The sequence below is a fragment of the Rhinolophus sinicus genome, chromosome 14 (assembly GCF_057876585.1).
Source record: "Rhinolophus sinicus isolate RSI-liver-muscle chromosome 14, RSI-T2T, whole genome shotgun sequence".
Taxonomy (NCBI): Eukaryota; Metazoa; Chordata; class Mammalia; order Chiroptera; family Rhinolophidae; genus Rhinolophus; species Rhinolophus sinicus.
Window position 1 is genome coordinate 148,730,855 of NC_142514.1, and position 20,297 is coordinate 148,751,151.

General features: G+C 44.7%; 1 protein-coding gene across 12 annotated transcripts in view; it reads left to right on the top strand.

Moving 5' to 3' along the window:
• Positions 1-20,297, top strand: part of MICAL2 (microtubule associated monooxygenase, calponin and LIM domain containing 2) — a 203,808-nt gene that overhangs the window by 149,542 nt on the left and 33,969 nt on the right. For 7 of the 12 annotated variants that reach the window (XM_074336000.2, XM_074336004.2, XM_019729325.3 and 4 more), the window contains 4 exons: positions 1,031-1,200; positions 5,848-5,922; positions 10,555-10,709; positions 11,952-13,275. In XM_074336000.2, coding sequence (XP_074192101.2) covers positions 1,031-1,200; positions 5,848-5,922; positions 10,555-10,709; positions 11,952-13,275 — 1,724 coding nt within the window. The remainder of the gene's footprint in view (positions 1-1,030; positions 1,201-5,847; positions 5,923-10,554; positions 10,710-11,951; positions 13,276-20,297) is intronic. The other 5 variants (XM_074336003.2, XM_088791637.1, XM_088791638.1 and 2 more) reach the window with 1 other exon arrangement.

The following is a 20,297-nucleotide window of genomic DNA, read 5'->3' on the forward strand; positions in this document are numbered from 1 at the left end:
AAGCATGTAGGGGGCAATAGGCAGAGACCTCATATAAAGAAGCATCCTGGGCTTATATATAGAGAGAGAGTAAATATTTATATATTCACTAAAATGTCACTGCCCGTCAGGTTCTGTGCTTTGTCACCAGGGACTGTGCTTGCAATGTCCCCACTGCCTAGCACATCCTGTTTCCACTTCCCCTGCCACTTAAATTCCTGCCAGTCATTTGAGACCCAGGTTAAATATTCCCACTCCCCCCACCCCCAGGTAGTCTTTTCCATTCCCCCATCCAATCCCAGGGGAGGCAAGCAGAATTTAAGTGCCTGAAGGTTAGGACCAGGTCCCTAAAGATGTGCTCATTTTACCCCGGAGAGCTTAAGAGTTATGTCTGGATACGGTTGAAGGTGAGAGGACCAGCCTTCACACCAATACTTCATCACACATTTGCTGGGCTTCTTTCTCCTGCTCTGACCCACACTTGTATTCACTTGTTAAAGTTGCCATAAAGTACCACAGACTAGGTGGCTTAAACAACAGAGATTTGTTTTCTCAGTTCTGGAAGCTGGAAGTCTGAGATCAAGGTGTCAGCCGGGTTGGTTCCTTCTGAGGGTGTGAGGGGAAGGATCTGTTCCAGGCTCCTCTCCTGGGTTTATGTTTAGATAGCTGTCTTCAGGTTCACATGGCATTTTCTTACTATACCGATCTGTGTCCTAATTTCCTCCTCTTGTAAGGACACCAGTCACATTGGATTTAGGCCCACCCTAGTGACTTCATTTTAACTTATTTACCTTTTTAAAGACCCTGTCTCTAAGTGCAGTCACATTCTGAGGTACTAGGGGTCAGGACTTAATATGAATTGTAGGAAACAGAGCTCAGCTCATAACAAAGCCTGAGGCTGGTGCTGAGTATGGAAGTAACTAAACCACTTCCCTTGGCCCAGAACCCCGTGGTCTGCTGGCTGCAGTGGTGGGCAGAGCACAGTGTGGGTGTGGAGGGTGAATTGCAGGGCTCCTCACTCACACACTCTCCCTTCCTTCCTTCCTTCCAGCTCTGAGGTAGAGTTGGACTGCGGCAGCAGTGAGGACTCTGGTGGAGACAGACCCCGGCGGCCGGAACCCCCACTCCTGCAGAAGCCTCTCACCCGGCACACCTCCCTGAGGGAGGCCCTGACCAGGGCAATCTCTCCGCAGTGCCCTGAGGAACCCAGAGCTCTGCATGGTGAGCAGAGAGCCTGGCTGAGCAAGAGACAGGCACACTTGATCCTGAGACATGGGAGGGAGTAGAGAGCCCCATAGCCAGTTTTTCCTCACGGAGGACCAGGTGGGAGGAGGTTTTACCCTCAGGTTCGGAAGCAGGGGGGCTGGGACTTTTGAGGGTTGTGATGCAAGTGGGGGTGAAGGGACTGGATGCAGGCCTGGCGTCCATCTCTATGAAAAGCTTTGGAATCTCAGATAAGGAGGTGGCAGAGGGAACTGGCTGGCTTTGTGTGTCACAGGACCCTCTTGTGTGGAGCAGTCTCCCTTCTGCCTCCTTTGTGAATATCTCCTTTGGGGCCCCTCTGGCATTCCATAGCCCACCAGGGAAGGGAAGTGGGCTCAGCTGCTATTGGACCACGTATAGCTCCTGGGTAGCACAGCTTCCCTGGTGCTACTTGCTGGCAGCGCAGGGCCGTGACCAGGGCTTGGGACTTGTGGAATGCACTAAATTGCCCACACAATGCTAAATGCACATGCACTGAGCACCTGTAATGGGCAGGGTTTTTCCCATGCCTGACCCCATTTCATCCCCGTGAGCTAAGTAGTATAATAGAGCCTAAGGTTACAGGCAAGCAAATGAACTGAGTGCTTTGCCAAGGTCTCCCAGCTAGTAAGCAGTGTGGCCCAGTGCTGGGTCCCCCTAAGAAGTAGTTGTCCTTAGAAGCCCAGCCGTTTTAACACAGGTGGCCTTGAATAGAGTATTTTGATCCAGTCAACAGCAAATCGTGATCTCTGGGTGGGAAGAACGGACTAACAAAGTTGCCACCAGCGGGAGGGATCGCCTAAGCTGCCCGGTGCCAACCAGAGCTCAGCTTGTCCTGCACTTCCCTCTGGTGGCTGAGAGCAGAATTTCCACCTCCGTCTCTCTGGGCTCCAGCCTCATTTATAAATAGGAGGCCTGCCTGCCTTTCATTCCTTCCCTCCATTTCTCCTCTCTCCTCAATTGCCAGGGGATTTTAGGCAATTCACAAGAACGACATAAACCAAAATTGTATATCTGTATAAATGAAAGATAAAGCCTCAAGATCAAGGTTAACAAAACCAGTTTAGGAGGTATAGACTCCAGAGAGGAAGACTATAGTCCGAAACAGTTGTGCTAGTAGAATCGTACATTTCATCCCGAATTTCCTGGCAGCCAGAGTTAAAAAGGAAATAGGTAATTATTTTCATTGTTCATGAGGGGAAAAAATATTGGTTCACAGCAGCAGGTCTCAGAGCAAGTGCCACTTTTCCTAATGCTTCACTCTGTAGAAAATTTCCAGCTCATGTCAGATAGATGATATTAAGAGGTGTATTATATCGTGTCTTGAACAGTGTCTCTGCAAAATATGCATCCGTAGTTACTCCAAGACTGTTTCTTACAGGATCCTTTGCTAGCAGGTGAAGGTAGGACAACAAAACATGACTAGACAAGAGCAATTCTCCCAGGGGGGTGAGGTTGGGTTGAAAGAACAAGGCAGTGTGGCCAAAGCATTTTGTTTCTGACAGCCCAGTTTAATTCCAAAATAAAATATAGACAGAGAATTGGATAGACCTCATGGTTGTCAAGCAATCAATTTCATCTTTACCCATCATGGTTTTGATTGCTGCTGCGCAGACCACTTTGTAAGCTTAAAATCCCTGGCATAGTCTAAGGGTTGTTTCGTGTTGTGGTTGTGGTGAAGCCATCGCTTTACCAGGTAACGTAGGGTTGACATCCTGTTGTGGGTGTTAGGGAGCTTCATTATTCACAATTTTCACCTGGATAAATGGCTCAGAGGTGAGCCAAGGAAATGCTGGGCAAGACCAGGGTATTGCTTTAAAAAATCCTGGTTTGTACAACATGCTCATAGCAGTATTATTCACCAAAAGGGGGGCAATGACCCAACTGTCCATCAGCAGCTGAGTAGATAAACAAATTGTGCCATGTCCACACAATGACATTTATTCAGACTTAAAAAGGAAGGAAATTCTGATACATGCTACAACATACATTAACCTAAGTGACATAAGTCAGACACAAAATGACAAATATTTATTATTCCACTTGTATGAGGCACCTAAACTAGTCAAAGTCATATAGACAGAAAGTAGAATGGAGGTTACCAGGAGCTGGGGGGGAAGGGTGGATGGGGAGATATTGTTTCATGGGTACAGAGTTTCAGTTTGGGATGAAAAAAAAGTTCTGGAGATGGATGGTGGTGATGGTTGCACAACAATGTCCTTAATGGCACTTACAAATGACTAAAATGGTCATTTTTATGTTATATATATTTTGACACAATTTGGCCAAAAGACTCTGGGACTACCTCAGCTCATCAAGGAAACTATTGCCTCCCCAAAGTTCTTTACTGTGCAGCCTGCCCAAGATAGTGGTTGGAAATAGAGCTGTGTTATCAAGGAAATAGAAAATGCTCAATAAACACCTAGTTTAGTGATTCTTAAAAACCTTGTTGAAAAGTCATGTTCCTAGCTTCCCACCTTTAGAGATTCAGATTCAGTGGGTCTAGACTGGGGCAAGTGTCTGCATTTTATATCAGCATCCCAGGTACTTTCATGCAGGAGGGCCAACCAAGTCCTGTACTATGGGCGTCACAAAAGAGCAGCGTCCTAGAGGCCTGCATGGATGAGTTAGTTGTGAAATGCATGCCTAAGCAACTAAATGAATCGACTAGTGCATTGGGTTCTTGGACATAAGCCAGTTAGTGTTAGGAGGGCAATCTGCCCCCAAATTACTCTGATTTAGAAAAATTGGCAATTGTCCTTTTTTTTTTTTTCTGGCAATAATTTGATAACAGGATATTCCAATGGCCTATAAGGGACACTACTAGTTTGTAACAATAAAATGATATCTGTACCATGTGGCATATGGTACTCTCTCACTCCTTTTGTAGCAGGTCATGCACTAAGAGCTCCAGAAGTACTCCCTTAAAATAAATATGAATAAATAAAGTCACTATAAGTAAAATACAAGCTACAAAGAAGGGTACAGCCCTGCTTTATTCGGCTCAAAATTATCGGATCAAATTACTACCCACCCTATTGTGGCACCTATTACTACCCACCTCTCATGACAGAAATGTGTGCACGTGTGGCCTATGAACATCAGTGATAGAAAAATCTCTCATGAGCATTAGCCATTTCCAATCAATTCCATTCTACAATGTGAAAAGCTGAGGAGAAGCAGTAAGAGGTTTCAGCACTGTTCTGTTTCTTAATTTCCCCACTAGGTGATTAAGAGGTTAACTTTGATCGGAAGTCTGCAGCTTGTTTGAGGGCTGCTTGCTCCTTGTACAAAACAGCCAGCATGGAAAATACTGACCTGCACTTGGTGGGAGGAAGTGGACCAAAACTGTAGGCAGACTGTTCATCATGTAATGGGAAATGGGGAGACTGCACCCCGAGCCTGTCCACACAGGCTCCCCTCGAACCCATGGGCGTGATTACGAAAGCAGGCCTGTGGGATTGGGAACCCGCCTGACTGAGCAGGCTCAAAGCATCTCCAGATAGAGTATGGGAGCGAGGGGCACCAAGAATCTAAGGAGCTGAAGGATCTTGTCTGAGGAAAGGAAGCACCCAGGCAGTGGTTGACACCCTGCACGGCACAGCCTAGCTGGTAAGAGTTGATGCCCAGCTCTGAGCATTGGCAGGGAGTGGAGTGGAATCTAGGACTTTCTCCAGAGGGAGAGGAGGCTGTGTCAGCTGGGCCTTGGACTCAGAAAGCACTACAGGCAAGTCTGCCCTACCCTCCTTCCACACCCACTTCACTCCGTGTGCTTTCTCTCATGCCTGCTGGTCCCACCTGTGTGAGCAGTCAGGCATGCATCATCCCCGCTCTTTGTCTCAAGGCTGTGAAGGAGCCACCACAGGGACCTGGAGCTGAGGCCCAATCTGAGGGCCCAATGTGGGAATGTTCTTCTGCACGTGATGTTCATTTTGCTCAGCTAATTCTCAAGGCCCAGCTGTGTCTCCAGTACACTGTTCACAGCCTCCTGCAAATGTGTTTGCATTGGAACTGACGCCAAGAGGAGGTTCATGGCAATGGATTGTCCAGAGATTCAGTTAAAATAGGTTCCCAAAGGGTTTTCCAGGCTCTGAGGGGAAGGGGCAGAGGGGATAGAGCTTTCTGCAGCTTCCAGACTTCAAGGAGAGCAGCTCTGGTTTTGTCTATTACATACGAGTAAACGGGACGCTGATGTGAGACTTCAGCTTTTTAGAACTGCTGTGCTAAAAAAAAAAAAAGTGTGTGTGTATATGCACGTATGTATATGAGCATATATGTATGTGTATACATGTATGCATATAGACATGTAAACATATACATTTATTAATGATGGGTAAGTTAGAATGATGGCTCATAATTTGAAGCATTTTCTAAAAGGTTGCGGTACCTGTCCCATAGCAGAGTCTCAAAAAATATTTGGTGAAAGAATGAATGAGAAATTAGAGGTGTATGTTATAGAAATAGGAAGGTAAAGTCTGCGGGAAAGAAGGGGCTCAGTCAGTTATGATTATTGAATGATTAACTTTTGGTAAATTGACCATAGGAGAAAATTTTCTGTTTATTCTACACATTTAACAGACTTCCGCCCTCCCGATCTTCCCTGACCCTTTCTTTTTTCCACTACAGCTCTGCAAAGGGCCAACAGCTTCCATTCTCCAACAGCCAGCAAATACCAGAGCTGGAGAAGAAAATTCCAGTCGAGTGAGTCATGAGCTCTCTAGGGGTGAGGTGGGGGTGAGGGTGGGGGTGGGCAGGAGTTCTCTGACTAATTCTCAGGGCAGCTGTTCTCATTCCTTACATGTCCTCTCTGACCTAGCTTCCTACATGTGAGGGGCAAGGAAAGAAATATAAGGTTGACCCTATTTTCGCTGCTGACTAGAGGAAGAATTGTGGGTAGCCCCGCACTCCCCACTCTGGAATCATGGAGTCTTAGAACTGTACAGTTAACACTTGGAAGGGACCTTAGCACATCAGCTCCAAACCTTTTGAAACATGAGGAAACTGAGATGCAGGGTCTCTGTATGTTTTGATTTAGTACCCTGGAGTTGGGCTGGGGGAATCAGCTTAGCTTCATGCAATTGCAGGCAAAGCAGTGAAGGAAGAAACACACACGTGCATGCATGCAAGCATGCACAAATGCACAAATACACACTGCTGTGCTCTCTTCCTGAGCAGACTCTGGTCCTAGCATCCCAGGGAAGAGCAGGGTGGGCGTGGACCAGGGCCTGCGGCGGGTACCAAGGCAGCAGGCTTCCACCAGGGGGCGCAGTGACCGTGCACACAGTTGTACAGCATTTCCGGGGATACCCCCATTGCTGGCACTGCAGCAATTAGAGAGCAGTGATTCCCTCTGATTGTGGGAGAAGGGCAGGGACTCTTCATCTGATTCCAAGTCCATTGCTACCTTCCACCTCCTCCTGCCTCCACGCCCTTCCCTGGGCCTTGCTCTAGGAGAGGTGGACCCAGGAAAGCCTTGGGTTAGACAAGAGTTTCTAAAAAAGAAACATTGTTGTAGTTGGAACAGAATGCTGGTTTAGTTGACTCCTTCCTTCTGAGTCAGCGCTGACTCCTCGCCAGTGAGTCATTCTCCTGACAACCCCCAGACCCTCGGCCCCTTTCACTTGGGTCAGACTGGGACAATGGGTGCCTCTGGAGCTGGACCAGGGCTGCACACTTGGGCAGGGCACTTCACCTGGGGACAACCTATAATAGCTCTTGAATCGTCTTGCAGCCTAGGCAGTGAGAGTGAGGAGAAGGAGCCAGTTAATGTTTACTGAAGGCCTGGGCCAGGCCCTTTTCACAAGTCGTCTCATTTATTGCCCCACCACAGCCTCTCCCCCAGTCACGGGAATTTCTGCTTCTATGGGTGGGTCCATTTCTGCTCTTTGGGTGCAGAGTCCATCCCAGTGCTTCCGGTCAACTTTACTGAATGCCACTAGTGCAAGGGGTTCATCCTTACCCTTGAGAAATTCCCAGTCTGGGGTGAGAGTCGGGAGTCTGGTGGGGGACCCTCCCGGCAAGGTCAGGGTGCTGAAGGAGGCACAGGACAGAGGGGACTGCTAACCGGCAGTGGGGTTTCTGGGATGGGCCTGGGACCTCAGCTGTGTCTACTTATCCCAGGAATGTCACGTTGGTTCTCACGTGGACGTAGAAGCTGTTTGAGGGCAGGCCTTGAGTTTGAATCACTTCTGTGGTCCTGGTGCCTAGCATGGGCCTGGGGTAAAGAAGGCGCCCAGTCCTTCTTTCCTGAATGAATGAATGAGTGAGCCAATGAATGTCTGAATAGAGAGCAAACAAATGAAGCAGCAACTAAGCAGGTTAGACTGAGTGGAGGAACAGATACAGCCCGTGGGTTGAGGCCTGTGCAGGCTGCCACCCCTAGAGGGTGCTCCAAGACTTTGGGAAGATTTGAGCCATTGCCTAAGCTCAAAATTCTGGGAAGCTGCACCCCAGTATCCCAGTCTGTGAAAATCCCCAGGGCTGAAAGCCACTAGAGCCATCTTTTTGGTCATTTTCATTTTTCCCCAAAGGAAACCCCAGTGATAAGGCTGGTCCTGTAGTAGGGAACAGAACATGGGGCACCATCCCCTCTGGCCATTCATTCCCCTATCAAGGGCTGGTTCTGTGTGACTGATGTTAGAACTCCAGCTGACCATGTTCATCAGGATGACCTCTAAGATCAAGGGGAAGGTCACAATTGCCAGAGGACCCAGAGAACAGGCACCTGACCCAGACAGGATATGGGGCTGTAATCCAGGCCCCCGTCTGCTCATCAACGCTCTTTTCACAAAAGGACCAGAAGGACCAGTGGTACCCAGTATGGAGGCGCCTGCACATGGCAGGGTGGCCCTGGCTGGGCCATACCAGGTTTTAATTAAAAGAAAGTGTCAACAGAGAAGGGTCTGAGTTAATGAATGAGGAGTTGCTGGGCCCACGAGTTAGAGAAATCCAGGCCGGGGTGGGTGTGCAGCCCCCTCTAGAATGGGTCAGCGGCTCAGCAGTATCTTTACTAGATACCACTTGTGTGCATGGGAGGAAAGGAAGGGGATGGAATTAATATTTAGCTAGTGTGTAGCACTTTACATCCTGCAATGGACACCCCTTTTTCGCTCATTTCTTCACTCTCCCCTGAAGCAGCAGTTGACTTCTTGTTTTTCAGTTAAGGAAACAGGGGGGCGGGGGGGGGGTAAGAAAGTTGCTCCGTGTCAGGCAGCTGGTGTGGGTGTAAAGGATATGGGTTCCAGGCTCCCCTTACCATTCTCTGAAGAAACATCAGCCACCTCAGGCAAGGGCGACTCCCTGTCACCTCTCAGCTGTGCTCTGGCCTCGCCTTCCCCTCCAGGGCAGCACCCACCTCCCAAGCAGAGGCTTGAATGGCAGGTGTTTTGTTAGCCCCCTCTCCTCAAGCCTTCCCCAAGTTCTCCTGGAGACAGTGTGTGAGGAATGAGTGTGTGGGGTGGGGGGTGGGGATTAGAGAAAGGTGAAGAGAGGGAGCAGCTCCTGGGTCATGACCTTGTGAACCCCAAGGCTGTCCTGTCAGGCTTGATTGCCAAGGTGTCCCTGGCTCCATGTCAGAAGGTTCCCTGAGAGCTCCTTAGGGGAACAAAAAGGCAGTTTGTTGAGCTAATGGGCCTTTGGGAGAAGTTCAGAATTTTGATCCAGGAGGTGGCAGAAAGAAAAGAATGAGGGGGCGAGGAAGAGGAGAAGAAGGAATTTGGCAGGAATTTGGCAAGTCCAGGACAGGAAGCAAGGCAATAACTGACTCACAACTTTTGCCTTTTTAGGCTTGAACCATCTCACTGTGGGCTGAGATGGAGGTTCACAGGCTGAGATGGGGGTTTGGGTAACAGGAAGGCCGACCAGCCACCTCCCGGTGTCAGCTCCTGGCAGCCAGCGGTCTTTCTCTCCAGCAGCATCTTCCTGCCACCCTCAGAGCTGTTTCCCTGAGTTACCTTTTCCCTCTGAAACATTCTGGAGGCTTCCCTTTGGGAACTGGCTGACGATATGTGTGCGGTGGCCATCTTTTCAGAGCCCAGGACTGGGATACCTGCTTTGATATGCTTGCATGTGTGTATGAGGAAAGCAGGACAGAATACTGAAAATCCCTTTGCGTGGTCCCTTGTGTGAATGGGTCTTAAAGGAATGCTTCTTGGGTCACAGATTGGGTTTGGGTTTGGCCTGGCCTGGGGGGTCCCAGGGGAGAAGCCTCTCACCCAGAGCTTTGGGGAAAACTGAGGCCAGGGGATCGGGTTGAGGTAGGAAGTAAGCTAAAATCTGAAGACTGGCCACCTCAGAGGAAAATTGGAATGAGTCAGCTGAGCGGCCAGAAGCAGGGAGTCCAACGGGAATGGGTAGTTAGAGACAGTGGTCCCGGGCAGCCTTTATGTGCTAGGAGGGTTCATGGAAGAGCTGGGTCGAAGGGTCAGACCCTGAGTGGGCAAATCCGAAATAGAGCATGGCATTTTCTGAATCCCTTGGAGGGTAGATTACTAAAATGGTCCAATATGAGAACAAAAGACTTGAGATTTTAGATTTAAGGTATGTGTGCACGTGTGTGTGCATATGTGCACTCATGAGAGATGGTGAGAGAGAGCACGAGATTGATCTTATAGGCTACGTCTGTCAGAATTCTGCTGTCAGGTGACATTGATTTCAGCTTTCACAGTTCAGAATTCGGCTCATCCTCCAGGAGGTCCACAATCCTTCCTCATGCTGCTCTGAACACATACACTGCATCTTGTTTGTTCCCTGCCCAACAGGAGCTTGGCATTCCATATGCTTCAAATGATTTGATATTCGCTCTAACTTCCCTCTCTTGTGTTCTCTTAAAATCTCAAACTAACCATCTCATCTGAGAGACCCTTGGCGCACATGTGAGAAGGAAGAGCCCGTTTCATTCGCAGTGACTGCCTCACCTGTCCGCGCCCACAGCCTCTGTGGGAAGAGGCCAGGTGGTTTATTGACTAAGTGATTTAACGCAGTCCCCAGCCCCAGTCGTGATGGCTTTAGGGGAACTTTAGTGGTAGATTCCGTTTCTAAGAAACACCTTGGGGTTTCCTGTTTCATCTCTCAGGAATATTCTCACATGAGTGTGAAACACAATGGTTCTTAGACTTTTGATCCTGGGACCCCTTTTCCTCACAGAAACTGCCACTCCTACACGCATTCCTCCAAGTCCCAATCTGTGGGCACCGGGGCCTCAAATCCATCTCTGACATCTTCCTCCCTCTGACTGCCTTTATAGAGTTGGCGCTTCACTTAAAACCTCCTCTTTTCATGGTAAAATAAGACAATAACAATTCTGTAATGGAGAACATGTTCTTTCCTTGGTAGGTTTGACATCAATGAACAACAAAAGAACTGTGTTGCCTCCAAAGGAAGTGTCTCCTTCTCTATCTCCTTCCCCATTGTCTTCCGCTTCGTCTTCCCCACCATCTTCTTCAGGCAGTGTCCCAGGGCATCCTCTGGATTGTTCCTTCCCACCTCAGGTAAGTGCCCCTCAGGGCCCTGCACAGGTGTTATGAAAGTGAGCTGCCTCTACTCCCCCTACTTCCACACTTAACTCCGAATTCTTAGCACTCTTAGGTCACCCAAGTGCAAAGCCAGAGCTGGTGAGCTGCTCTGTCAAGAGTCCACCCCACCCCTCCTTCATGAGTCCCTTTCACAAAAGCTCTTCCTCCCCCTTCTCAGCCAGCTCCAAGGGCACAGCCACTCACTCACTCAGCAAACTTTCCACGGTATGGAATCCTGGCTGGGCTATGGGATGCAGAGATGCTAGGACATACGCTGTGCCCTGGAGGACCTCGCCAAGGGTGTGAGGAGCTGGCAGCTGCAGGACGGCAGGCACACACGTGAGGGTGCCTTTGGAAGCAGCTGAGAACCTTGGAAGCAATAGCCTCCTTGAGTAGAAAATGGCATCACTGAGAAACACAGAGTTAGACTCTTTCCTTCAACATGAACTTACCAGGCCTTCATGACCTGCCAGACCCTGCTCTACGGTGTGGGAAGTAGAGAGAGTACACAGACAGAGGAGTACATGCCCTTGTGAAGCTCCTGTCTCATGACCTGCCCCTCGGCCAGAGCTCTTGGTAGGGCACAGCCACGCCTTCTAGAGTCTACCTATGATCTTCCTTGGCCAAGGGCCATGCTAGAAATGTCTAATTTCTCAGTGGTACGAGGCATGAGTCAGGTTTTAAAAGTCATTGAAAGGTCCTAAGGGCCATTCTGCCACCACAGCTCCAGCCTAGAAGGGTAGCTGTCTCTCCTTGCCTCAATAGATTCCAAGGAAGAAGCCTTGGTTTCTTGGTAGTTGGAGGAATGTAGATGTGGGTGCAATGTCCTTGTTGGTAGAGACCATGATTGAGCAAGCCACAGGGCATCTGTCCTCCCTATGTGTCTGACCACCCACAGGGGCCAAGCCAGCCCTCCCTTCACTGGCTCAGGAACTTGTCGATGCCTTTGCCTTCCCTTCTGGCTTCTTATGCACCTAATAAAGACCCAGAAAAGCCTTTGCTCAATGTGGACACAGGAGCTCCAGGCAGATCCCAGCAGGTCTCAAGGAAGCCACTTGAACAAAGAGTGGCTCTCTGAAATCATCCCAGGAAGAATTCTTTTTGACTTTGAGTATATGAAATCTGGAGAGATGGAGGGAGTGGGCTATAGACTGAGATATGCCTTCCTTATATATATCAATGCTGGAAATTTCTAAATCACTGCTATATTTTGCCCAGCAGGTCTCAAGAGGTCATTTCAGTCCTTCCACCCCAATCTTTCTGAGGCGAGCCAGAGCCCAAGGAATACCGAAGGAAATCCCTCTATATCTGCCTCACGGCCAAGTGCTGGAGCGGGCAGAATACTGCCTGGTGAGGCCTGGCGGAGAAGGCCTCACAAGCCCCAGGACACCTAGCCCTGCAGATATGGCTTCTGTTGGGTGTCAGGAAGCAGAGGCCCCTCTTGGGGACACCAGAAGCATCCATAGAGGCCCACACCCCATTGGGGGGAAGGAAGGATGTTTGCCAGACCCAGAGATGTCTCCCAGGGCTGGAGAGGACTCAAGAGACAGGAGCACTGATCCCAGGAGGGGAGAGGAGGGTGGGTCAGAGCTCGCAGAGGGGGCGAAGTTGGGCTTAAAGAAGTTGGTTCTCACTCAGGAGCAGAAGACCAGTTTGCTGGATTGGACTGACTCTAACCCTGAGGGCTTGCGCCTGGAAGCTGGGGCACAGCTTTCCCAGAAAAGTGCTGAGAATGGTAAAGGAGGCCGTGTGCTGAAACCAGTTCGCCCCTTGCTCCTCCCTCAGACAGTGAGAGAGACCCTGCCAGCCCAGACAGAGACTCAGGAGAAGATGGGGACCCCAGCTGAAAGGACTCCAGGGGAGCGAAGCGTGGCTCCACCCAAGTCCCCACTGCGGCTCATAGCAAATGCCATCCGAAGGTCTCTGGAGCCCCTGCTCCCCAACTCCGAAGGTGGGAGGAAGGTCTGGGCCAAACCAGAATCAAAGATTTTGCCCACCATCCATCCACCCACTTGCACTCACTCATTCAGCCTCCCGAAAATCGGCTCCAATAAAAACTGGGACCCGCAGTCCCCCAGGAGAAACGTGGCAAGCAAGGCCTCAGCCTTCTTCTCCTTGCGCAGCCCAACAGCCAAGGCTGCCCAGCCCTCAGACCCTGGCCCTCCAGACCCTATCCTCCGCACCCATAGTTTGCCTAGCCGGCCATCCAAGATGTTTCCTGCATTCCCATCCCCACCCTGCAACAAGATGGAAGATGTCCCCACCCTCTTCGAGAAAGTGAGTTTGCAAGAGACCTTCCCGGATGCTTCTCGGGTTCCAAAGAAAAGACCCTCAGTCTTTTCTTCCCTCAGACTCAAAGACAAATCTTTTGAGAGTTTCCTCCAAGAATCCAAACCAAGAAAGGACCTCCAGGACTTCTTTAACAGCCCCAAGGGGAAGGTGCTGCCTATGGACAATGCACAGCCCCTGGAGAAGCAGGTGCAGCTTTTCAGTAGCACCCGCCTGGGGCAGAGGATCCATCCTCCTCTACAGCGAGATGCAAGTAAGTGGCTCTTACCTAACGAAAGTCTACAGTTCATGCTGGGCAGTTAGTTATCCTTATTGGATTAATAAGCAGGCATCTTTCACTTGGTTTTGCTTTTCATATTAAATTCTGATGAAAGTAGGAACATTTGAATTTGAAAAATCTGAAAAAAATTAAATTTGAAATTATGTTATAGAAAGTTTTGAAAGAGACAAAGGATTAACCATGATTGCACCACTTTCCCACTCATTGTCCATGTATGAATATTTTTTACTAAGTTGTACGTAAAATGTTGTATCTTTTAAAATCAGCATTATATTATAGATATTAAGCCAATTACCTCAGAGTCTACATAAATGTGATTTAATGGCTGTAGAACATTCTATCTAGTAGCTGTGTTATCATTTGATGAACTGTTTTCTTACTGTTTAACTTATAGATATATATGCATGTATATTATATAAATTATATATGAATATATTTATATTTGACATATAGTATTAAATGGACATTTTTTTCATTTAGCTTTTCTTTTCCTTTGAATTACTTTTTTAAGGCCTTACCTCTTACCGCGGTTCCCTATGTAAACCTCGGTATCGGGAGTTGTCTGTTTCTCTGAGGGCGGGATGATCCTGGACGAGCCCCCAAATGTTAAGTCCGGGAATCTTTCACCCCTCAGAAATACAGAGACACACACGATAATGCAAGTCACACAGCGAGGTTTATTTCCAGCTAGCTGGGGTCCTTGTTAAAACCCGCTGCGTCTGGCAGAGACAGGGACCCCAGCTAGCTGGAAATAAACCTCGCTGTGTGACTTGCATTATCGTGTGTGTCTCTGTCTTTCTGAGGGGTGAAAGATTCCCGGACTTAACAGTTCCAAGAAATGGGATTGTTGGATGAAAATGTGAATATTTTCAAGGTTCTTAACTTACACTGACAAATTGTTCTTTAAAAGAGAACACTACGGGTAAAGGCTACATGCGATCTGTGTTATTTCTTACAACTGTATGATGTGAACGTCCATTAAAACAAGGGAAAGGTACCAGTTTATATTCTACCACTAATGCTTAAGAGTACCCTTTTCACCAGACTCTGCACTGAGTATCATATTTTTAAAATGTTGCTATTTTACTAATCAAAAAATGGTTCCTCTTTTGAACTTATATTTTTTTTTATTACTAGCTTAAACATGTTTATGTATATTTGGTTACCAATGGACCCTTAGGCTTTTTATGTTTAAATCTGTTTATAATTTTAAATTATAAGATTAATTAATACCTCAAAGAATCAGAATAATTCAACAATATGGAAATATCTAAAAAAAAAGAAACATGAATTCTCTTCCCCCCCGCTTTGCCAAAGTTTTGGTATATATCCTTAAAGACAGTTTAATTAAAACTCACATGATTTCTTTTTTGTTATTATGTGTTTGATTACTTTAAACAAACTGTGATTCTACTATCCTTATTGTTGAGCTACTTTGTTTTTCTTTATTTTTTTAATGTTTTATTTTCTTATTTAACTTTTATTTTGGAACTTTAGTTTTCAAGCAAAAATTATTTCTCTCCTTTGGTGCCTTAATCAACAAGCTATATAGATTAACCAGAGACTTTGTTTTCAGCCAAGTTTAGGATAAGCATGGACAGGCTGAATTATAACTACACTCTTTATAGCACATCGTAAACCTTAATGTGTTGTGCATTTTTTGATAGATAGTACACTCACATGGTTCAAAACAAAAGAGTACAAAAGGCACAGGATGTCCTGTCTCCCTTTCCTGTCCCTGAGCCATCCAGGTCCAATGCCTGATGACAGATGCTATTATTAGGTTCTTAGGCTTTCTTCCAGACAAAATTTGTAAATATATAAGCAAATTTACATATGATATTCTTTCTTTTTTCACAGAAAGCATACTAGCATATTGTACACACTTTTTTTTGTTCTGTTAATTTCATTTTGGAGGTCATTCCATATTAGAACATAAAGACCTTTTTCCTTTCTTTGTTTTAGAACTGCATGGTATTCCATTACGTACATGTACCATAATTTATTACATATAGCAAATCCCCTATGATGGAAAGTTTAAGTCATTTTAAATCTTTTGCTATTGCAAACAGTACATGATAATTAAGAACTTAGGCCATTTGGCATATGTATGAATGTATCTGTAGGATAAATTCCTAGAAATGGAAATGGTGGAACAAAGGACATGTGAACTGACAATTTTGATGGATAGTTCCAAATTGTCCCCCATCAAAGTGATGCCGGTTTATACTCCCAGCAACAAAGTATGAGAGTGCTGTTTCTATGCTTGCATTAACCAGTGTGTTACCCAACCTATTTTTTGTTTTTAATCTTTACCAATCTGATTGGTGATTGAGCATCTTTTCATATATTAAAGAGTTGTTTGTATATCCTTTTCTGTGAGCTATCGTTTCTGTTCTTTATCTAGTTGTCTGTTGGGTTGTTGGTATTTTTCTTAATGATATGTAGGGATTCTATTTAAAGGGAAAGTCAGCCCTATTTTGTGATATGAATTACAAATACGTTTCCCAGTTTCTTGTTTATGTTTAACTTTGTTTATGGTGGTTTTTGTCATACGAGTATACATTTTTATTTTTGTATAGTAGTTATAAGCAATTTTTCATTTTATGGCTTCTGGGCTTTATGTAATAGTTCAGAAAGAGTTTCATCCAAGTTTATAGAATAATTTTCTTACAGTTTCTTCTAGTCTTCTATTTTTAATTTTTTGCATTTAAATATTTACATCAAGTAATTATCCTAGTATGAAATATGAGATATGGATCCAACCTTATTTTTTTTTTTGAGATATCTCCCTGGCTATCCTAATAATTTAGTGACTAATCCATCTTTTTGCTCTCTTATGTGAGATGACATCTTGATCATACATCAAATTCTTGTATTTGGATTGATTTCTACACCATCTATTATATTCTATTGAGTTGTCTGTTATGTATCAGTATCACACTGTTTTAATTTATATATATATATATATATATTTCTGTATTATACTCTCAGGTAGGAAGAGTATTCTACTATTGATCTTCTCTTTCAAAAATTTCCTGGCTCTTCTTGCTTGTTTGATATGAACTTAGTATCAGCTTGGATATGAATCAAAAAAAAAAAAAATCCTGTGAGTACTTTTGTGAGATTGAGTTAAGTTTATAAACTAACTTAGCAAGAATTTACAATCTTATGACATGACTTGACTTTCCATTTGTTCATATCTTTTTTTGGTGACCCTCAGGAGTATTCTAAACTTTATATCACATAACTCTTGCATATTTATTGCTATATATGTTTAGGGGTTTTTTGCTATTGTAAATAAAATATTTTTATCTTGCTACTGTATTTGTGTATATGAAAGTTATTGGTTCCCGTGTAGTAATTTTATACCCATCCATTTTACTGAATCTCTTTGCTTGTAAAAGTTTTTCAGTGAATTTTCCTGTGTCCTCCCCAAGTGTACAATCATAATGTGCAAATAATAATATTACCTCTTGTTTCAAAGTTGTGTGTGTCTAATTTATTTTGTTTCCTTAGTTTCTTTGGTTTTCAGAATCTCCAGAACACTATTAAATAAAGGTAGTGATAATGGTTTCCTTATTACATTCCTAACCTTAATGAGAATATGTCTCATTAATGATAATAATGTTTTCCCATTTAATCATGATGCTGGCTCCTGGGTTGACCCAGATATATTTAATAATTTTAAGGAAATAGTCATCTTATCCTATTTTATTAAAAGTATAGTTGACCCTTGAACAATGTGGGTTTGAACTGCACAGGTTCATTTATACACATTTTTTTTTTTCTGTTGACCCAAGCAGTTCAAACTCATGTTGTTCAAGGGTTAACTGGTAATTGGGAATCCAAGTATGTGATTTAAGTTATATGCCAATTTTCTACTGCATGGGTGGTGGGTGCCCCTAATCTCTAAACAGGGTCAACTCTACTTTTATCACAAATGGATGTTGAATTTTATCAAACATCATTTCAGCACTTTTAAAGATGACTGTGTGATTTTTTCTCCTCAGTTTGACTAATACGAACTATGTAATAGATTTACTGATATTGAACCATCTTTGCATTGGTGAAATAAATACCACTTGGTCATGATGTTTTATTATTTTACTATTCTTCTCTGCTCTATTTCCTAATATGTAAGATTTTGCATCAAATACATAGGTAAGATTGGCCTTTAGCTTATTTATATCACATTTATATGACTTCCGTATGTGCTGATTTTAATGAGTTGGGGTAAATGTATTTTCCTAATTTAGTTATCATGGACAGCTACTTGTATGTTCCTTAGTAAATGGTGAGATTTCTTTGGCTTGGAACAGAATACGAGTGTAGAGAATGGAATTAGGTGAAGGCTGACCATCTCTGGAAAGAATACCTGGGCCCATATCATAGATGAGCTTTGTGTTTTTCTCAGACGTTTTTAGGAAGTATCATAAGAATGTTAAGATTTTACCCACCCTATTGATTAGGCCCATTAGCTGCTTTCATTCCCGTGCCCCTGCCCAACCCACCAAACACACACACATCGACACTGTTCTTTACACATTTAGCTTGTAGCTGTGTACTTCCGTGCAATGGAGAGAGAAAACAGTATTCAAATTGAAAGTGAGAAATTTAAAAGTCATTCAAATTGTAGTATCTTGAATTTATCATCCCTCAAATAAGAGCCTGCTGAAGTTTAATCTGTCTTATTTATACAACTTTCTAGGAAAATTAATAATGTACATAAACTTCTCAGAGCGTTTAAGTTATTTAGGGATGTAAACTGATTTCAAGTACTTGCAAGTGCCTATTTTATACAAACACTTTTAATGCTAATTATTATCCTTATGTAAATGAAAGAAGACACTTGAGAACCTCTCTATTTTTTGAATAAACCTTTTATTTCAGTGTAGCATACATACAATAAAGTACACAAATATAGCATACACACATGATGAATTTTTACAAAGGGCACATTTGTGTAATCACGTCTGAGATCAAGAGACAGAACATGGGCAGCACTCGGAAGCCTCCCGGGTGCTTCTTCCCAAATATAGGTGCCACGAAACAAAAGTACTTACCGTCTGACTTTTATCATCTTAGATTACTTTCATAGTTTTTTGACTTTATAAAAATTATAGCATTCAGTATTGTAGGCAGAATTCTAAGAGGACCCCACGCTTCCCGTCCCTGATGTGCTTACCCAGTATTATCTTGTCCTCTTGAGTATTGGTGGGAATATGAATATGATGGTTTCACTGCTGTGATTAGTTTATGGGATTTTGCAAATGTAATTGAGTTTCAAACCAATTGACTTTGAGTTAATCAAAAGGGAGATTATCCTGGGTAGGCCTAACCTAATCAGGTTAACTGTTACCAAGGTCTGGGCCCTTCCTGAGGTCAGACATTTGAAGCGTGAGAAAGACACAATCCTGCTGACTCCATAGAAGTAAACTGTCTTATTGTGAAGGCCTGGGAACAGGCCTCTAGGAGCTAAGATCGACCTCCATCTGACAGCCAGCAAGAAAATGGTCCCCACGTACTACACTAGGAACTGAATTCTGCCAACAACCAGAATGAGCTGGAAGAGAACCCTAAGCTGCAGATGAGAAGCCAGCCCAGCAGACACCTTGATTGCAGCGTTGGAAGACGATGAGCAGAGGACCCAGCTGAGTTGTGTGTGCACTTGTGACCTACACAACTTTGAGATAATAAATGGGTGCCATTGTGAGCTGCTAAATTGGTGTACACGGCTTCCACAACAATAGAGAACTAATACAAGTATGTACTCCTTTGTGCATGACTTGTTTCATTACACATGGTATGTATGTTGAGGCAGTGATTTATCTAAATAGTTAAATGTAGCAGTGGTTCATTCTTTTCCATTGCTACATTTTTTTATTTCCTTGTATGACTATACCACAGTTTATTTGTGGATTCTGTTGCTGGGTACTTAGGTTGTTCCCAGTTTTTATTGTGAGTGAGGCAGCTTTGAGCACTCCTACATGTCCTTTCTGTTGAGTATTGTCAAAGATAAAACAAAGCCAGATAACTAGTCAAAGTAATAAGGACAAATTTTAATTACAGTATACTGTTGTGACAGGGAAGACAGCCCAGCATGAACTGAACTCCGCTTTGATTTTTACAGAAGTGGCTTGGTGTTTTATAGGGAGAATGAGGGAGTAGGGAGAGGGGCTGAATGGAGGGCTCCGCAGACAAAGAAGTGAAACGTTACTAAGGGCTGGCCAGTGTAAGTGCTGATCAGGCCCGCTGTATCTGTTAGCTGGCAATTATTGAGGTTAGGACTCTCCTCCCACCGAGACTGGGGAAGAGTGGCCCTATCCTTCCTGATGGTTGCACTTTAAAGGACTGGCTTTCAGATTCTTGAGAAAGACACTCCTGAAGGGTAGGAGATACATATACTCACACATCTCAAAGGGACAGAGGAAGGATTCTCAACTCTAAGCCCTTTTTATGATAGTGAACTCTAAGAAAGGGGGGTGGTCAGGGGCCTGTTTGAATGTGTTAGCTAGAGCATTAGCTACATTTTTTTGTCACCCTTGAGTTCTCTCAAGTAGGTACTTTAAGGAGGGCGAGGCCCCTCCTCGGGAAGGGGCCTTGAGCTGTTAGAAACTGTGCTAGTATTTAAGTCTTTTAATGTAGGAAGAAGTGAGTGGGCTAAATACTTTATGGTGAGGGTCTGTAGTTTTTATAGGCCAAGGTTAAGGCCTAGTCAAAAAAACAGCTCCAGAGGAGCTTGGCTGAAGTTTGTTCAAAGGGAGAAACTTTGTCAGTTATATACCTGGCAATGGAATTGATAGGTTATGGGGTAGACATGTATGGTTTGCTTTAGAAAATATTGTCAGTTTTCCAAAGTGGTTGTGCCACTGTGTATGCCCTCCAGGAAATAAGAGCTCCCCACTGACCCACATCCTTGCTAACACTTGACAGTCTCAGTTTTGGTTTTTCGATGTCGCCATTTTTATGGAGGTGTAGTGGTTTTAATGTGC